Source organism: Pempheris klunzingeri, chromosome 14 (genome assembly GCF_042242105.1).
Source record: "Pempheris klunzingeri isolate RE-2024b chromosome 14, fPemKlu1.hap1, whole genome shotgun sequence".
NCBI lineage: Eukaryota > Metazoa > Chordata > Actinopteri > Acropomatiformes > Pempheridae > Pempheris > Pempheris klunzingeri.
The window spans coordinates 10,033,663-10,054,412 of record NC_092025.1 but is presented as its reverse complement, the minus strand read 5'-3'; the positions used below and the strand labels follow the sequence as shown (position 1 = coordinate 10,054,412).

The 20,750-nt window shown below is 41.6% G+C and overlaps 1 protein-coding gene across 1 annotated transcript; it reads right to left on the bottom strand.

Moving 5' to 3' along the window:
• Window positions 1-723: 723 nt before the first annotated feature.
• On the bottom strand, window positions 724-19,732 carry ubash3ba (ubiquitin associated and SH3 domain containing Ba). Its single transcript, XM_070843693.1, has 14 exons — window positions 19,037-19,732; window positions 6,423-6,476; window positions 6,029-6,215; window positions 5,717-5,915; window positions 5,287-5,456; window positions 4,883-5,091; window positions 4,400-4,544; window positions 4,068-4,188; window positions 3,840-3,962; window positions 3,556-3,648; window positions 2,787-2,931; window positions 2,583-2,689; window positions 2,058-2,167; window positions 724-1,959 (listed from the first exon to the last, which is right to left on the bottom strand). Exons 1-14 carry the CDS (start codon window positions 19,162-19,164, stop codon window positions 1,822-1,824), a joined length of 1,929 nt encoding a protein of 642 aa, XP_070699794.1. The 5' UTR covers window positions 19,165-19,732; the 3' UTR covers window positions 724-1,821.
• Between the last annotated feature and the right edge of the window lie 1,018 nt (window positions 19,733-20,750).

The following is a 20,750-nucleotide window of genomic DNA, read 5'->3' as shown; positions in this document are numbered from 1 at the left end:
CAAACACACTAAATGTCTCACATGTGTTAGCGGAAGATAGAAACTCCGGCTAGCTTAACGTTAAACAACTTTTAGCTAGTTACAGTTAGCTAACGGTGATGTGGGTTAGCTTAAGTTTCCCTCTAACTAAATACGTGGCTGGTAATGTATCGCAAATGTAACGCTTCTTACAATATCCACAAACCATCTCTACATTTCTCTAAATATTTCAGCCTTATTATTGTACTAATTAATCAACTTCTGGCCCAAACTTACTTCTTCCTGAGGAGAGGAATTCCTTTTCGGATGGCAGGAAATAATTAATGTAAGGGACATGAAAAATATCATAAATATCATGATATAATAATATAATAAATAACCTAAGATTCTGGCGAATTTAATTTAATTGTGGAAATAAAACGCACAGGTGTATTTAATACCATTAATGATGGCCGCATTCCGCTTAGATTGAGGGCCTGGTATTGTGCATGCTGGCTCACTGGAATAGTTCACTCGGACACTAAATGGAATGGAGCCACCATTAATGTTTTTAATCCCACCTGAGCTTTTCCTGCTATGAACAGTTTAAGAGAAAAAGATGTGCTGTCTATTTATATGTCCCTTATTCTTTTCAGGGTGCTGAGTGAAGAAGGAAGATATTGTCAATAAGTAAGAGCAAACCTTCCCACTGGTTACTGACATGAAGATGTAATGTCTTTACAAAACACATGGCACAGGCTAATATGCATAAGCCTTCATAACTCCACAACCTTGCTTTATTCATTTTTGACGGTATCAATAGATGTTCTGAGTCATACAACAAATAATTGGTATAGGCAGTAAGCACTTAAATCTGACATAACCATAAAAAAGAAAGAAAGAAAGAAATGCATCAGGTGTTTGAAAAGCAGTGTGGCTATCAGGCTTACAGGGTGTGTCAGGATCGTGATAGACAAGCAAAAGTTTTAGTCAGTGCACCTGGACAAAATGAACAAGCCATCAGCAGTGCCCATTTCATTGTATTCATGTTCTTTAGTCATACTGGCTTGGTTGCTCCTGTGGCTGTAATGAAAACTCCATTACAGGGAGGTTAAAGGATCCACGTGGGCACATAAATGTCAACTTAGAATCTCTTAATGATATGATATTTACAGGAATAAAAAAAACTACCCACCTCTGCACCAGAAACAATGAAGATCAGTTCTCCCCTGTCTGATTGTCAGCATTTCTTTTGTGCTTTTTTTTCGCAGGAGGGCCATAGCTACAAGTTAAATAATAATAATAGTAATAGTAATAATAATAATAATAATAATAATGATAATGATAATAATAATAATTCCGACACATGGAAAAATATTTCTGTGGTACAAGTCTTTCTCATCTAATTCTTGTCACAGTGTGTGAGAAGGCAGCAGGGTCTTCACCGCCACGCCTGACGAGGAGCCACAGACGGAGCATAGCGACACCTTCTCGTGGCATAAAACCTGATTCATCAGCAACCATCAAGAAATATCCAGAATTTCTCGTAGCACCTCCACATTTTGGGCTGAGAAGTAGAACGTTGAGGGAAATGCGACAAGCTGCCGCCCAATCTCCAGTTTGTTTTTGCCGTGATCTCCACTCTGTTTTCTCATTCCTGAGCACTGCATCTGAATACATTTGCCTCAATTAATACATTTCTTTTTTTTTTGCATGTCTTTAACGGAAGCCAGACGTGTTTTTTTGTTTTGTATTGGGGTTTTTTTGGTAGTTGGGCTGGGTTTATAGCAGTGTGGGTTAAAAATAAATATTTTTTCAGCAGTTCAGGGCTGCCAAAAGATATAGAGCCAAATGGCATATCCTTCAGTCCTGCATTAGCATTTCCCTCCAGTTGAAACTGTGATTGGGTCCATGTGTCAGAGGCAAGATGGGTGGGTCCACCAGCTGCCACACGCCGGTCTCTCCCATTTCTTCACAAGCACAGAACCCCAAGTAAGGAATCTGCACAAAGAGGAGACAGATGTGTGTGTTACCAAAGAAAAAGAGATGAGAAGTGGGCAGAAATGAAAGGAGCGTTGTAATTAAGGCTACAAACTGACCTTTCGGACAACTTGGACAAAATCCTTGGAGTTTTGGGGGCTGAGGCCTTGTACTTGGCGAGTGCAAGCCTCCAGGGAGGAAGCATGGGCCACAATCAGAACCGTGTTTCCTGTGTGAAAGAGGTACAGAGAACCACATTCCACAGATACCATTAGCCTCCTATGATGTTTGTGGTAGTCAATGATATGAAGCTTGAAATGTTCAAATACTTTGATTGAGAGGCCCAGCAATCAAAATACAAAGTGCTTATTAAAACTGCTTTTTTTTATAGATACTAATTATGTCAACCCATCCACCCATTCAGTTTCAGTTGGTTTTATGGTATGGTGTGTAGAGTCAGGTACATTTCCTTTATGATCGTATTGTTTAGTTTTGATTTAATTGGCTCATGTTCAATGTGCAGTGTCCACCAGAGGTTAAGTTAAAACAAAGTGGCCATTGTAGTTGGTGACTGTGGCCAACATTTGGTGCCTAGTAAAGGTGGCATTAATCTGAAACCCTGGATACATGTGTACGATCTTTACCCAGGTTCTTGCACTCTGCCAGGATCTCACGGGTCACTTGGAAGCTCCTGCTGATGTAGGTGTCGTAGGACTCTGACACCGCCAATTTACTTATGGGAATATGAGGTCTGGGGACACAACAGTAGACAACAAGAAAGTTACAGCAAATTACAGTAACACAGATAGAAGTGTATTTGATGCTATAGCGTAGGTGTTATTGTGTACCTGTATGTTGTGTCCACACTCAGGTTAGCAGCGGCCAGCTCAGCTGGTGGGATCCACATGGGTAAACATGTGCCTGAAACCCACTTGGTCCATTCAAACAAACCAGGCTCCACACGGATCTTTGTCTTTCCCTCCAGCTGGAGACCTAGCATAAAGTGAAGCACACAGAGGAACTGTCAGAGAGGAAGATATCTCAAAATACTCAGGTCACATCATGCACCCACACTGTCACATAATTGTGTCTTGTTCTGTTTTAACTTTAACAGAACATCTATAATTACATCTCCACATGAAATGTAAGACTAGCAGTAACAGTAACTGTGTTGCTCCTATGTGCCCTGTCTCAATAACATGACAGGACTTCGAAGTTTAAAGGTTTTGACAAGGAAAATATTTCAAAAAAGAACATTAATTAAATGTTTTGCTGTGTTCAAAGAACTAGATGGAATGTGTAAATGAAAAACAAAGGTGGGCCTCCTGTTAAACCTCTGTCTTTTCTTATTCATTCTGTTTCCTTATGATGTCTCTCAGTAGCACAGAGGTTTTGTTGTAGTTCATGAAAGGTTTATATAACCATACAAATCCTATTAAGATACAAGCCAAACTGAAGGTTTCAGACCTGAAACTAACGCTAAAAGCAAAAAATCATCATGCAGCAGCAACTTTTTTGAAACGTAGAAATAACATTCCTGCTGAGGAAGCTAATTAGATGCAGTGTAACTGTGACTGTGGTGGTTAATTAATGAGGACGACGAAGATGAGGTCCTACCCTGCAGAATGTTGTGAGCAGTCTGGACGCAGCGAAGAGAAGGAGAGCAGTAAACAAAGTCTATTGTTGTGTGGCTTTCCAACAGAGCTTCACCTGACAAATCAAAACACAGTGTGATTGTACTGTTGCATAATTAGTATAATAATATAATCTTTACTGAATAAATCAATCCTTAAAAAACCTAATTCCTCAGTAATTTATGATAACTTTGCATTTGTGGATATGTTAAATTCCCTCTTTTACTTATAGATTTAAACAACCTCACAGTATATGAATGTACTGACCTACAAGACGGGCCTGGGTAGAGCCAAACACAGTAATTGGACAATCTTTATCATAGTCCCGCTGACCCCCGCTTCTAGTTGGCAGGCTGGATGGCATGTTGAGATTAGAGCGAATGTATCGGCCTGCATAAGCACAAATGACAATTTACAGAAGAAGGAAACACAAGTCTAAGGTGTCAAATGTAAGCAACCAGTATATAAAAAGGTCTTTAATCTCTGCGTGCTAACCTTTGGAGTCAAAGCACTGAGTGACCCAGTGTTTCCCAAACACCACATCCATCCTCTCGCCATGGCGACACACAAACAGCCTCATTTTGGACAGGGAGGGCTGACTAGTCGGCCTCGACACCTGAGATAAAGATTCATCTTAAATCAAGAGGCACTGGAGACACCTTGCACAGCATCCATCTCAAGCTCATGCTGGAAGCATACACCATAATTACTGCTAAAAGCGCACTCATTTGAGATGCACAACATTACTGCTAGACAACAGTGAGGTTCTTGATGTTCTCTTCACAATTGACACATTTTCTCATATTTTTAACATGAGAATGCTGTACCTGCATGGGAGGGCAGAGGCCCGTGAGGCTGGGAGCATCCATAAGACTGTCAAGGAGACTGTTATTCACCTGTCCATCAAATAATAACCCACCCACAGTGCTGCCAGAGTTCGATGGAGAGGCACAGTTGAGGACAGAGTGAGACCTGAGGATCAAACAAGCACAGATTCATATTCAGATTCATGTAACACTCTTGATACAACACAGTGTAAAGAAAGATACAAGAGATGTACACACAGCCAACCAACTCCTAAAGACAAACAGCATACAACGTACGACCTTAGAGGAAGACAGGAATAAACAAATGTAGGGATTTGGTGTCCTTGAGTCAACTGCTTCTGCTGTATCTGTGCTGTATGTGCACCTCAGTAGTCTAATCCGACGCCAGGGAGTCCCAGCACGGCTCCTTATGTGTAATTGCATTTTTTATTGCATGATGCTAACATGTGACCAGGCCTTGAATATCATGCTTCCCTTCCTTACCCGTGGACGACCCAGGTGTCAGACTCGTCAGCGCGGCTGACGTAGTTCTCGGGCAGCAGGCCCGACAGCCCCGTGCCCAGCGAGGTGCCGTACACCCAGCCCTCACTGGCACTGCTCTGCTCCACCGGAGACATGAAGATGAAGTCTCCTGGCACCAGCTCGAGCTCGTCATCATTCTGAGGCACATACGGGTACATGACTTGCAGTGTCTAGAGGGAGCAGAGGATTAGCAGCCATTAGATGGGCGCATTGTGTGGGGGGGGAAAGCTGCAGGTCATCCATCTAATTTTTCAGGGATAATTAGAATTTTAGCAACATTCTTTCACTTAATGTCCTTAATGTCAGAGAAAGTGGGAAACATGCACGCTAAGAGGGAGTACGAATTTTAAAGAAGCAAAGTCTACCTCGTGATTAGCAAACCGAATATCCCGGGAGAAGAGCATAGCCAGCCAGTCACAGCCTGAAGACACATCCACGGTTTTGGCCAATTTCTCCAAAATTGGAAGGTGACTGGCTTGGAAGTGGTACGCCAATGTGATGTGAAGTTGTTTCTTATGGGGCTCGACATGAGCATCTGGGTAAACGAAAGAAAAGAGAACGGCGCTTACCAGATGTACTGATCTGACATACTGTGCACGTACACCCATGACAATGATTTAGTGTTCACTTTACATTCTTTGACAGGAAATGGATCATTTGGTGGCACAGCTCAGCTCATCCCCACAATGATTACAGCAAATGAGTCCACATGTGAAGTTGTAACTACCCAAGTAAGAGCCAACATTAACCCTGTGCGCTGTGTCTACGAGGCAGTGTTCAGTGTTGGACTCAAACCTGCTTTAGCTGCTGCCTCAGTGGCAAAATCAGCAGCGAAACCCTTCAGCACCTCCGCCACCTGCTCCTCCACGAAAAGGCCGATGAAGGTTGAGGAGGTGTAGAGCTCCAGTGGGAGCGGCGCGGGTATACGAGCTTTCCACTTGGCCACGGTGGCCTGGAGAGCGTCGGAGAGAGCCTCCACCTTCCCATCGGCACACTGAGCACAGAGACGGCGGAACAGGAAGTCATCAGATGCTTAAGTGTTATAAACAAGCCGTCAGTTCCAGAGTTAAGAAATGACAGCACGCACAGAATAAGACTGATACTGACCATGAAGAACTGGCAGAGCGTGATGTGGGGGAAGATGTTGTGTGCCTTATTCTTGCCACAAGAGAGGCGGGACTGCTGCCAGAAGTGTAAGAGCTGCTGCAGCAGTGGTCCACTGGGTCGCAGATACAACACATACTCTCTGGGCAGAGGGTCATCCAAAAACGGGTCGTCCACATGGGAGAATAGCCTGGAGGGCCGGGCACATCGGAGAAAAGCAGGTGATGAGTGAGAAGTGGGTGTTAAGTAAGAGAGGGGACGCTTATGTCCAGCAGGGGGCATTACTGTCATAACAGCACAGTGACACGTCAATATAATGTTGTGTTGTGTTTACCATAAAAAGAAGAATTCCAGCTGTGCATTAATATCAGCAAATATAAGAATGCATTTGTCTCACCAGTCGCAAGCTGCCTGGACATTTTTCCCTCCTGTCGAAACCAGAGCTTTCAAGCTGCAAAGAGGAAGAGAAATGGAGATCAAAGCACAGTCTCAAAATCAATACTCTCTTTTCCGAGCTGTGTTTATTAGGAGGAGATTGCTGTGCTTCCGCATGACAATGAACAGAGACCAAACGTCCCAAGAGAGCAGTGAAACAACAGCAAGCACGCAATAATTCATAACAGGAGTTCTTTAGTCATACCAAAAGGTTCATGAAGCACTGATGCCGGTTTGAAACAGCTGAATTACTTCAAAAATCTGGTTCTATCATTAGCACAGTCTGTTCAGCGCATTTAGTAGATATAAATTCCCATATTTAGTACTACTGGTTTCAATATGAAACACAATTAGTCACACTGAGTATGATTTGATTACAAGTGAATCAGTCAATGATTAAATAATGACCACTGTGTATTAGAGGAGAGGGTTTTTGGCAGCTCACAGTCTTGATTAAAAATTCATTTATGTTGCAGCCAAATGTCACACTACTAAGACCCCCTAGATATGACAGTGACAGTGAGAAAAATAGAATTCATGCCTTGTGCTTCAGTGTATTGGACATTAAAGCGCAAAAGGCAGTATCCATGTCCTGCGGCATGACTTAACTGTGTCATCTTAACAAACTATAACTTTTTTTTCTGCAACAAGAGAGAGCTGATTGCATGATTACTCTCGAGTGCTCAAATTCTAATTAGTGTCTTTTTATAAAACCTCTGCAACTGCGGGCCGCCTCTGAAGGGATTCACTGATTCAAGAAGCATTCATCAGCTTTGGGAGGACTGTGACTGCAATTCTGGAGGTTCAAAGTGAGAGCGTCTCTGCCTCTCTATTGGTCGACACATCGGTGACACACCTTATCTAACACACTGGACTCTTACAGCAAAGACTTGGTACAAATTACCGTAAATCTTACACTTAATATTGTTAGAATAGTGCATATACACTCAACTATAAGCTGTCAATACTGCTGGTCAGCCCAAAACTAAATGAGACGTGCTCTTTAATAATATAAGGATCACTGTGGATTAAATCTGAGGTTATAAATCTTGGTGTTATCTTAGATTCAGAACTAATCTCCAAGTCTAACAAGAAACATAACTATTCAGTCTTAGAAACATAACTGTAGTACAACCATTCATATATCAAAAAAAAAAAACTGCTTTATGCTTTCATTTAAAACCAACCTGATTACTGTATTACTGTAATGCATTTTTTACTGGACTCCTGAATAAAAAAAGAACCACTGAAAGATTTAAGATAAAAAGGTAAGAATAAGATGAGATAAGAAGCCTTTATTGTCATTACATAGAAAATACAATAAAATTGCATGTGCCCCTACCAGCGGTGCTTAAAATACAATCATTCCCATTTCCACAACACACACCAATCACACTAAGACAAAAAAAAAACAATAAAACAAGGCAGGTAAAGTACATTTGCACAAGCATATTAAATATATTGCACAAAGTCCAGTTGTAGCTGCTCTGCACTGGCTTCCTGTAACATTTAGAGTCCATTTTAAAGTCCCCCTCCTCCTATACAGAGTCCTTATTGGGCAGGGACCAAGCTACACTGCTAACTCCATTGTCAACTACTTGCCTTCAAGAACACTGTGATCATCTGCCGCCTGTTTATTGGAAGCTCCCATCAACAGCCGAAAGAAAAATCGAAGATGCAGCCTTTGGCAAGATACGCCTCCAAATTACGGGATCATACTACCTAAAATATTTTTTTTTAAAACTAAGCTAAAAGCTAATTTCTTCACTTTAAGCCTTTAAGCCTAGCTCTGCCTGGTGCTGGCCTTAAACTCAGATTTGCACTTTGCTTTGCACTATGCGCCACTGCCCTTCTTTAAATGATGTATTTCACTTGATTTTATGCTTCTATGCATTCTGTTTTTGACTTGTACTTTTATTTTATCTTCCATTTTATATTGTGCAATATGTGTGTCCTATGTATTCTATTTGAATGTTTTTTAATGTGTTTTCATGTTCATTTTATACCCGTTTCATGTGAAGCACTTTGGATGTAATTCCCTCATTGTGAACCACTTTGTGAATCATTTTGCGTATAAAAAGTGCTGTACAAATAAAGCTTATTATAATAATAATAATATATTTTTTTTTTCTTTAATTTGTTATTCTCCTTTCTTTGTGTGCGATGTGTTAATAAAGCAGCCTCAAGTCAGTGAGAATGAATCTGCCATTCACTACATTAGACAGGCAAAAATAAATGATGCCCCTACATGCAGCACTGCTTGTCACTGCTCTGAAAGGCCATTCCAGTGAGCAGAACAATCTACAGCTGACAAAAAAAAGCAGTTCCGGTGCCATCGTAGAGCCACTGTTATCCTGATACATCCGTGCTGCTGCGTCTCTATGTGTGACATGCGCTGACAGCATTTCATTGTGCCACTCTAGTGCTCAAATTCAATGAGCTATTTTTAAATTTGTCCCACTGAGAGGGTCCTAGATACGGCAAAGTCCCCGACCCCGAGGCAGCGTGCCCTGACAGAGCACAGCGAGCAGGATGGGAACGGCAATCGTAACAGATGGCTCACGCAGATCTACTACAACATGCAGAAACAAAAATATGCAGGGCGAACAGTGCGAATGAATTCATATACGCTACAAGGACGGAGAAGCACAGACAAAACTTCATCTGAGCAAACCCACAACTGTTAGATGACAATTACAAGATTTCATCCAACTGATGCATTTTTTTTACCCCCACAGTAGAAAAACTCCTCTGCATGTAGGCGGCTTAAGACAGAGTCATTTGCTGGCTACAGTCGTCTTATTCAGAGATTCCACCTGGTGCTGTGTGGAGGAGGAAAAGAAGGGGATTTTCTCTCAGAAGGCATGATGGGATTACAAGCAGATGTGACTTGGACGTCATAAAATCCAATCCAGGCTAGAACATTGGATTGCTTGCCTCTTATCTCTGTGGTATTTTATAAGAGTGAACCCTTGTGATGTGAAATAATAGAGAAGGTCTTAAATTCACAGAGAGGACACGAGGTTTACTTGAATTTAACATCCTTTTTTTAGAAAGCTGAAATTACTAGAAACCCTGTTCAAGGTATGAATTTCAGAGTATCAAGCAGGAGATTCAGCACAGTATTGTTTGCCATTTTTACTCACTGATGTGGGACATAGTTTTCTGCAGGAGGGCACGGTGAATGAAAGCAATGTCAAAACACTCCTTAGCCTTCTTTTGAAATGTAACGCAGGAGGCTTCAGGCCAGTAAATGTGTCATACAGTAGATGAAATAATAATAATACATATGAAAAAGACATCATACTCTCTCTGCAAAGACTTGCCAATGGAGACGGGCTATTAATGTGCAAACACTGGTGTCAGGTACTTTCAGTGGTTGTGGATTGTGATCGGTCAGACGGCCGTCAGCCGACGCTACTGTGGCTTGTTATGTGTCCACGTTTAACTGTGGCTTGTGCTTCGTTCCTTTTTGTAACAGCTTTCCGTGTGTCTTCACACAGGAGAGCTTCCACTGGTGGAAGTTTGTAATTCTGCTCATCTTTCTCGTAGATGTAACAACGGTGTCAGAGCTGCTCTCACTGCTCTCTCTGGACGTTTGTCTTTCATTTCCACTGGAGAAAAAAAACATCTAAAGCAGGACTACTCCGAAACCAATATTTCAAAAGAATAAACAAAATATACTCATGTAATTTATTCCTTCACCAGGAGTTTAATATTGACTGTAATATTTGCACGCTTTGTAAATTTGGTATTTAATCATTAGGATTGTCTTCACAGTAAAAATTAATTAAAACTATGGGATTCCTTAGAAATGTAATCTCATACTTATAATACTTTTATATCTATTTTTTTGAATTTTCTAATACATTGTATTTTTTGATATTATATTGAATTCTTATTATTTATTATTTAATCTCTCAATTAAATTCAAATCTTGTTTGCTTTCCTTTTTTGTATTTCAAGCAATCACGTTGTCGGGTGTTTGGTAATGAATCAAGGCCATGGTTTGAAATGCTCATTTGACTTTTTAGATGCGGTAAAATGAGTTCTCTTCTTAAAAAAAACATGTCATGACAGCAATGAAGACATGTGGCCTGGCTCAGGCTGAAGTGACCAACCAGAAGGATATAGATACTGAAGGAAAACGGTTCTGAAAATCTGGACCCTTTGCATGACGGAGCCTCAATAAGCCCCACCGCCACTTACTACATCCATTCTAACGTGTACGTACTGTGTGAACGTGGATAATAAGAAATGAACTGTTCATACCAGATTTAATACTACTCACATAACCTGTGATATTATATGTGTTTCTGTCTGCAGAAGTGGGAACCTCAGCATATTTCGACCCCATTTTCTCAACACTGCCGTGTGACACTTTCACTTCCAGGTTTGGTGGCAGATCTGCTGCTCATCACTCTGTTTCTGACACTGAGGGCAATGCTGCAATTAAGAATTATGGTTTCATCTGTTGATTACTTTCTCAATTGATCGATTCATAATTTGGTGGCTAATTGTCAGAGAATAGAGAGAAATACCCATCATACCGTCTCCCAAAGCGTGATTGCATGACTAGAGATTTCAGCTCTACTGATATGTCAATATCCATTCTGTCCATTATGACGTTAGGTAGCTATTGGTTCCATCTACACACCAATACACTTATTCATGCTTTCTCAATGTCTTCCTTTGCTTTTTTGGCAGCCCAAGCTCACTTTATTATTGTTAGACACGACTGTCTGGAACTTCTCTTGTCTCCACCATCACCATTACCACAATTACAACACTTAGAGACCATTTTTGTCCTGATCAATCGTGGGAGTCGAATAAACAACAGTAAATTCACCTTTCAGAAGGGGGAGACGGGCTTCAATATAGTTTTGCACACAGAAAATGGTCGGTCAAACTGTTCATTTCCCCAATAACAATAATTTACCGATGATTCCAGCACTACAGGTAAGGGCAGACTTTTAATTCCCAGCGTGTTGAGGCCCATAGTTGAAACAGATCATGTCCTCAATAACTGCATCCAACCCCTGGGCCTCTCCTTTGCTCTTAGCAAGAACTGAGCAAGTTATTTATAAACTGCATTTCCTGTTCACAGCTAGACGAAGATAAAAAAGATTAGAGAATGCAAGAAAAAACTCACTCTGGATTCATACTGCATAAATGACACTGACCATTATCAGATGAGGCTTTTACTTCATTTGCACATGATGCACCACTGCTGCAGGCAATATTGGAAACAGCCTTTCAATAATTTTACCCATGTGGCAAGTTCCTGTTTCCACATACTACAGATAAAATGTTCTGGCTGCCTGTTGTGTGTTTAAACAACAGCGTTTTTGGTTTTTCATGCATGTAAACATTCTTTGGGCTGTTTATTACAGCTGACCTTTTTGATAAACTTGGATATCTTCCACGACGCCAGAGAAAGTTATCACTTTATATCACACAGTCTGCATACTTTTTAAAGTAGCTTATGAGTGTGAGCACTTTTACGTTGCATTTAAAGTCACCGGGATAAAACTTGACCACATAAATGTCCTGCCTCTCATGGCCACATATTACCCAAGAAAGAAAAAGTTAATCATAAGTAAAAGCCAAAAGTAACAAGTATCTAAAACTGAAGTAAAACATATCACCCTGCCTCAACACACACACAGCCACACCAATGTGTACACACACTAACGTTTGCAGATACATAATCCCAAGAGCCCTTCCCTGACTCAGCTCTACGGGCGAAACATTTCCTGTTTACAGGCCGATGGCGAACACTCATCGCTAACCACTTATCGCTCTAACAGAGCAGAGAGCACTGCTGCTGCCCAACGCCAGACTGCACCCTTAGGAGAGCCCCGCCAGCAGAGGAAATGTGCTTCCCTACGTCCAGTCTGGCCGACTCTGCTCAGGCGTGGTGAGCCAATGCAGAGCCAAACGCCAGACAATATGGCCTCTGAGTCGACCTTTTCACTAGCCGACTGCCCAGCCAGAGACAATTACATAAATATGTATACAAATATACAAAAAGCTTATGGCTGACTGATAATGACACTGTCATTGTGGTTTACAACGGATCTATCCAGGAAGTTTGTGAACACACTAACAGAGGGAAAAAGGTTACCAAAGTTATAATATTATACACACAAGAGCGAAGTAACAAAGTAACAACACTTAATGGCAGATATTCTAATTGTAATATGTGATACTTATTCAAGCCCATTAAGAAATGAGACATAATGACATTAGTGAGACACAATTACTGACTTTCTGGCAAAGGGTTATTTACGAAGATTGATACCTGCACATTAACTAGCCGAGAGTCAATTAGCTTAGCTTAGCATAAAGACTAGCCTGGGCTAGCCTGGCTCATGGTAAAGGTCAAAATTCCACCCGCACTCACCTCTAAAGGTTACTTTAGGATGTAACTTGCCACAAACTGTTTTTAACATTCCTGTCTGTGTGCTGAACGAGACCCAAACCCTTAATATACCTTTACAAGTGTTAGCACACATATTTTTTCACTCTGACGGCCAAGCTAGCCATTTCCCCGTCTTTGTGCTACACTAAGCTAACCAGCTGCTAGCAGTAGCTTTACATTCACTGCACAGACATGAGAGTGGTAGCGATCCTCTCACGTGACTCTGGGCTAAGACGGTATTTCACAAATGTCAAACTATTCCATTAGCGCCGGGTGTGAGTGGTGGTAACTGTGTGATTTGAGGCCACAGCATTTTGTTTGGAGTCAGCAAAGTTGCTGCTTGGTGCTTGGTGTGTTTGGTGTACGCTCATAAAGCTTTTCTTTGGAGCTGACAAGGCAGTGTTTCAGCCTGTAACGTCTCTAATAAAGCTAGCTGTGTACAGCCAGTGTCTGGAACTGCCTCTCCTCTCCTCACTTCATTATTTCTGTAGAACAGAGCCAAGAACCCCACGAGGTCAGACGGAGCAAGTCAGAGATTGACACCATTAAATGAACTGTGTGGGCCTTTGTGTGCCTTAAGGATTTTAATAGTATTCTTTGCTAAATTATCATGTCCATCAAGCTCATCAGTTTGAACAAATGATCAACAGCAATGCTTCTGCCAAGCTTCACATGAAGCGTGTTGTTTGAGCATGAGTGCTATTGTTAGTGCTGTCTGACGTCAGTGAAACAAGTCAAAGTGCACAAAGCGAATGTTTCACTAAGAATATTTGAGGCATAGTGCCAAAACTGTGACGCATCAAACAGAACTCAAAGTCCCAGGATGTGTCATGCGAAGCAAACAGCATAGGTGTGATCGTTACAGCCACGGTTTGTGCCTTAAAACAACACGTTTAACACTCAGGTCAAGACCTTGAACTGATCAGTCAAAAGATTTTTTCCCTCCAATCAGTAACTCTGACTGGGTTTTTCATTCCTCAGACTGTGGCAACTTTTGCCTATCTTCAAGTGACATGAGAGACCCCTGCTTCAGCCACCTACAAACCACCAACTAAACAGTCTCGGTAAAAGTCACGAGCCACTTCCGGATATGGGCGACTTCCTTTTGGCTGTCTTGAACACAGGCTTAGAGTTTGTTCTTACAAGATGCACTTGCAGGGACCAAAGTGTCACATGTATGCATAAGTTATAAGTTGTAATTATTATGCAGAGACCTCACATAAAAGATAACGGTTTCTTGGTGCTTTTTTTTAACACATCAGACAACAGTAAAGCGATACTATTAGGGGTAAGACAGGGGTTATAAAACTGATATGAATAGGGAGAACAGTCTCACAAAGTCAGCATGCGCAACCGACTTCCTCTTAAACACACAAAAGGCTAACAGGGTGAAAAAAATGCATATGAACTTATCGTACAGAATCGTAACTCAGCTAGATGTGTTCCAGCTCAGTAACCTCGGTGGCTTTGAAGTCTTGAAACAAACATGTGAGAAATGAAAGTACAAAAGCTACCTCAAGAGTTGAGTAACCTTCAAAGCTTAAACTGGAACTCTCTACCAACCAAATGAAGGGTGCATAATCTTTGACTGAGGGTGACTTTTTGCAAGACCAACTAAATTTAATACAATTTATTCAAAAATGTTTGAGTGTCAAATGGTCAAATGTCACCAGGCCCAGTCGGTCCCAAAGGCCCTCATCATGGGACCAGTCTGGTGCTGAAGTTATTTGGCAATTAATCAATTACCCAACCGACAGAAGACTATAATCTGCCAAACATGTGCTTCATTTAAGTTTCACATGCCATTGTAAAGTGAATATCTTTAGGTTTTGGACTGTTGGTGGGACAAAACAAGCAAACTGGAGGCGTCACTTTGAGCTCTTGGAAACTGTGATGAGCATTCTGACTGTGCTTTTAAGACATTCAAAAGACAAAAAATATTCTGTTCGTTAAATAATATGGAAAAGATGATAAAACAGATTTCAACTATGATGAAAATAACCCCCCCAAAAAGAAGAAAACATTACAATCTGCCAATAACTCCAGGTACAGATGCATTCTATTCTATTTTTCTCCTTCAATCTTGGACACATTAGAGTTCATATGACTTCAGGACTATATTGTTTCAAAATCAAGTAATAACCAAGCTCTCACAAAGGGTTTATATTTCTGTAAAACCTTCAGCTTATTACGAACAAAATGAGGTTTGCTGGAAAATAATAAATCATCACATGTTTACGGCTCTAAATCAAGTTCAGGCTTTCAGGTCAAAGCGTGGTAGCTGGGTTTTCCACACACCGACGTCACCGTGAGAACATCTGTGATTGGTCTAAAACATCACATGACATAATATAACTGTGTTCCCTTACAAAAAAAACAACTTTTCTTCTTCTGGTTTAATGCTTCTCTCTCCATCTTGTTAATATCGGGTAGTCTTTGTCACTACAGTCAGTGCTCTGCTGCATTTTGGTCACTTCCTGTTTCTCTTGCTCACAATTACCACATTATTCCGCCATGTAAAACAAAGCAGCCGTCGGTGGTTGTACTCAAATCTATACCCTGAATAATATTCAAATGTGTTTCTATCTCTTCTATCAGTTTTTTTTACACACACAGCTGCTTTGGGAAAGGGCTCCACGCATGGCTGACACAGAAGAGACGTGCCTCATGTTTACTTTGGTGTCATAAAGTTCCTCATGCTTCCCGTAATTCAGCAGCTCATTCGTCTGCAATCAAGCGGTTCGATTCAACTCTCCACTTTGTTCAAAAATACATAATGCAGTTTATTCGTGTGTGTTGTTTGCTGCTATTTCACACAACCTGCTGCGTATGGACTGAACAGACACACTAATACTGTGATCAAGACAAATGGAGAATGACAAAGCAAGGCCTTTTTTGGAAACTTTGAACACACCCGTAGGACCACAGAAGCACAACAAAAGAACAAAAAGGGAGAATGTTAAAGAAAGAACAGAAAATTAATATTTAACCATGGGCACAATGATACCAGGAGTGCCATTCATGAAACTGCTGAGAACAAATTGTTTACACATTAAAGGGGAAAATTGATGGCTTATCATTAAACAGGAGCAGGTTCCCAGGGGGGTAAAAAGGGACTACAAGCACAGATAAACACAACAGTGCCTGGTCATCCTTGAATTCTCAGAGGACATTTGTTTATCTCAAAACAGGAGACGACCCAGTGGACTTTAACATAGGGTGCAGACAGAGAGTCACACTGATTATAAAGAGGTTAAGCCACTGAGGACAGCGAGGTCGTGTCTTCAGTATTTTTTGGGTGGGTGAGCTTGGTGAGAGTTTACAGTCAACATTTTTATTTATATTGGTCGGCCTAATTTCTACTATACATAAGAAATAGGCTATTTAGAATGTAAACTATATTTGAACTAGATTATGGTTAGGCAACGTCAACTCCTGACCTCGTGTTTTTAAACTCATGGCTACGGCCCTGGTGCTGCTTCAGCGTGAAGAGGAGTGCACCCAAAGAGATAACACGATGAAAGTCTGTGTGTGTGTGTGTGTGTGTGTGTGTCTCACAGTCTCAGCCAGATCAGTTTCCAAAGCTGCTTCCGACCATCAGACACGATCAGAACCGTGGAGAGAGACCACTGTCCATCCAGTTCCTATCTGATTACACTAGTCAATTCCTGAATGACTCAGCAGAAAGTCCACCCAATTAAAACAGAGGGGCTGTTTCTGTGTGAGTGTGTATGTGTGTGTGTGTACATGATTCATGCTACCTACTGGCTGAAAAAAAAGCCCTCAAACACAATGAAGCCCTTGTTCCCTGAAGCTATGACTGATAACTGACTTTCCTATTATTCCTTCTTCCTCTCCCACCAAAGTCTAGATAAGGGCTTGATGGCAAAAATGTGCATATCAGACATTTATTGTGGATATTTTACTACAATGTGTCAGGCTTGGTGGCCGAACCGAAGACTAGAGCGTCACAATCTGCACCGGCACCCCGTCACACCAGGATTTTAAAGTTAGCTCAGCCTAAAGTGAGGCTTTAGGCACGTAAGAAGTTTGGTTCCCTTTGTAAAATAATGATAATAATAACTTCCACAAAGTAAAATATCAAAATGTAACTTTTTGGTATCTTGGCCTCAGCACAAGTAATGAAAAGTTTCAAACACTATCCAGCCCCCTACTTTATTCTGTATATCACTGCTGTAATAACTACCGTGCCATGAGCTCAAAAGGAGTCGAGCCAAACCAGCACACAAAACTTAATCCGCTCCAAACGTGATGTGCACAAACACCACACGGCCTCACCTGAGTTGATTTCAAGCCGTCCACATGTACACGATGTGTATTACATAACTCTGTGCTTTCTGATGTCACTGCTACTGCGTCTCCGCTGACATCCGACCAGACGGGCTTGAAGGTGATGATGCTAAATTATTCTGCCACATTATAAATTTATAGCCACGATCAAATCAAAGTGTATTAGTCCGTCATCAATAATAGATGCGAGTCTGCAAATATAACCAACCCCAGCCACTCATTTTGTCTGCAGCGGTTCATTAGGCAGGAAGAGAGCGAGCAGCAGTCTGCGGCGATGAAAGCCTGGGTGACCTTAGCCAGTTTTGCGGAGGATGAAAAGGCTTAATTTTGGAGATGCTGTTACGGTCTAGTTAAAAGAAGAAAGACTGTTCAACACTTTTGGCCTACTTAGCAAAAACTCAGATAACTGCCAACACTTATTTCTAAATGCTGCTCTCGTTCATTTCTTACACGGGGAGAGAGTTTTATACCACACAGTTCAGATACTGGAACGAATAATAGATCTGGGAGTTAATCACGGCGCTCTGAGATTACAGTCGCGTCTGATAGAGACTCAAAGTATTTCAGATTTCTTTTGTTACAGGAGGCACAATTCGGAGGCACGCTGCACTTACAGAGAGGCTTTTGTGTGAGATGAGGCTGTTCAGACCATCTGGGTTGATATATATCTAATATGGGAATTGCTGACAACACGAACAATGAGAAGGGAAACTATGATTATAAATTATTAAGTTGATTAGAAGTAGAGTTCATACAGTGAGGAGGCTGAGATGTAAAAACTGAGCTGTGCAGAACTTAACTTAACAAATTTGATTCCTGTCCAGAGTCAGCGGCCGTACCGATCACATCAAAGGCTGCACTTAAACCAAACACCTTATCATATATCCACTAACTACAAACTGTTCAACCGAGACATTACGTTTGAGCCCACAAACACTCTTTGAAGTAATTGCGTACTCCACTGCTTGTTTAACCCTAACCCTAACCCTTGCAACTCCTTCACCCGAGGATGGATGAGAAGAAGTGCTGAGGACCACTGCAGGAAATGCCCACAGGATCGGGCTTTTCATTGAACACCAGGGAGTGAAAGGCATGACTCTGAAAACACTGAGCATCTTCCACTGGTGGAGAGTAACTAAAGTGCAGTGACTCTACCTGAGCATTAAGTAGTAATTACTAAGTGCTTGTGCTTTATTTGAGTATTTTCGGAGGCAGGTTTTGTAATATTTACGCATATACTACATATATTCACAATCACTTTTAACTTTAAACACACATAAGCATCTTACATAATGCTTTGTTATACACTACATTAATGATTACATAAAAAAATTGTTAAAATTGTCTTTACTGTCTATATATATATATATATCTATATATGAAAAGTGCTTACATGTTAATGTATAACAGTAACTGCCTGTCAATATGTACACACCTGTGCTTTTATTTTGATACTTTAATCAAAGTAAAATCACATTGTTGCATTGTCACAAGTATCTGAACAAGGTGAGTTTATTTCTTCAGTGTTTTTGACACTAAAAAAAAGAGTCCATACTAACAGAATTTGAACTAGAGACACTGAATCCTACTGCATAACCCTGCTGTGGAAGATGCACTGTGGCTGTGTTGTGTCAAGCAGCCCAGTTTAGAAGGGGTCATCTGACAGGACCCCACAGACAGGACATGTGGTACCAACATGATGCAGAGATGCTTCAGATCAGCTGCTCGTGTTAACACACATAAGAGGAAAGTTTGGCTACAGGGAGATGATCAGGGCTGCTGCTGGGGACCCTGATTTAACGTGTTGAACAGTGTGGTGGTGTGTGTAGCTGTGTACTCACGCCCTGGTCTTGGGGAAGCCCATGGACAGCAGCACGTCCAGAGTGGACCCATGTTTGACGGTGCTTGGCCGGGTCTGGCGCTGCCTCCGCGGGGTCACTTTGGCGTACAGGTCCTCTTTAGCTGCCATAACTCAGTGCTCCATCGGTATGTCAGGTCCTCGGCTCCTCGGCTCTATTTGCATGTATTATATATTAAAAAGAAAAAAAGAAAAACAGAAGGGAAGCTGTGGAGTATTTAAACCAGGACGGCTTGTGTGAAGCGGAAGCACGTAGAAAACACCAAAGAGTGGGAGGAAACGAGCATTTTGAGGGGTTTGCCAAATGCTCCGAGCTGGATCGAGCTGCCTCCTGACGGCTCGCACATGAAGTCAACACCGTCAGCGGGGGGGTCAGCCATGGGAAGTCACTTCTGCTCCCCCAGACGTGCCCCCGACTCACAGTCCCCGACCCGAGGCGGTGATCATGTCTGGTTCCTGCTCCCCCGTCGCATCCGGCGCGCTGAATGAAAAATCAGAGGCGACTATACGAGCTCGCTTTCCATACGATGTCTTATTTATGAATGGATCCTGAGTGAGCGGAGGTTCAGCCTGTGAAAGGCTGCGGATCCAAACGCGCGGCCCCTTCACTTAAAGGGGCAGTGCGCGGTTGGTGAGCGGACAGGAAATCTGTGCGGGATGTGGGTCAGGCGTGCCGCCGTTACACTTGCGCACTAAAATTAATCACATCACTTGAGGCGGTGTGGCGAAGAGGGGACGAGGTTAGGGCTGCACGGTGGGAAAAAGTTGGTCACACTTCCTGTCTGTCAAAGTGGGTGTCGACCATCCCCGCATGCGCAGTGCGCCGCAATGAGAGCAGCACGCCATCACCAGTTGCCATAGCAACTTGAGGGTGGCAAACATTGTAAACATATGACTAAATATATATATATATTAAAGAAAGTCTTGTAGTTGGTATCTAATTAAGGTCCCTGTTTAATTTGTTGACGTTTAAGCATATGCATTTTATTTTGAAATGTGTGTGTAGTGACATCATGAACTAGCAGAACTTGGCTTTATTGCTCATTACTGATAGCCTTGTTGTGTATCATATAAGAAAACTATAATGGGGATATTGCACTGACATGTGAAGGGAACACAGTTAAAGGTAAAACGCAGTTTATTTATATTGTTTTAAAAAAAAAGGTGTTGCAATCAACAGCCCACCATGCTTAAAATTAGGACTGAGACAAGTTCACTGCATCAACAGTGGGTCTAATCTTTTAAATTTCAGCAGATGTAACTGTGTTCAGTGTTTCTCCATACATGGTAACAGGAACTATGCGCTATGGCTGTTTGCGAGTCTGTATGTTTGTGTTTATGTAACCTGAAAATGTTTGCAGGGGAAACCTAGATGATGTATTTGTATTTCATCTACAGCCAGCCTGCTGCTGATGCATGTGTGTATCCGTATAACCACTGTACTAGTTGTTTCTGCATTTACTGCATGTCTGTGCCACTTTAGTGCAAATTTAGTGCTACAGATGTCAAGCTGCAGCAGTCAGTACTAAACTTTTGGTTTGTGTTTGTTTATTTTTTGTCTTGAACCTTTTGGCATTTAGTGCAATAAATGTGAATTTGTCAGTAAAGTCAACTTGTGTAATATTTACCTGACACACCCTCATAAAAAGGGAAACACAAGTACTTAAGATAAGCAATGTATACTGCAGCTTAACTGT

Bases quoted from the DNA above. Each gene is read 5' to 3' on its own strand.
- ubash3ba (XM_070843693.1), bottom strand. From the start codon at position 19,164: ATGGCAGCTAAAGAGGACCTGTACGCCAAAGTGACCCCGCGGAGGCAG. The intron at 2,690-2,786 runs GTACACAATAAC...TTGTGTCCCCAG, and splicing joins AGTGTGGACACAACATACAG to ACCTCATATTCCCATAAGTA. The intron at 2,168-2,582 runs GTAAAGATCGTA...TCTTTCACACAG, and splicing joins GGCAGAGTGCAAGAACCTGG to GAAACACGGTTCTGATTGTG.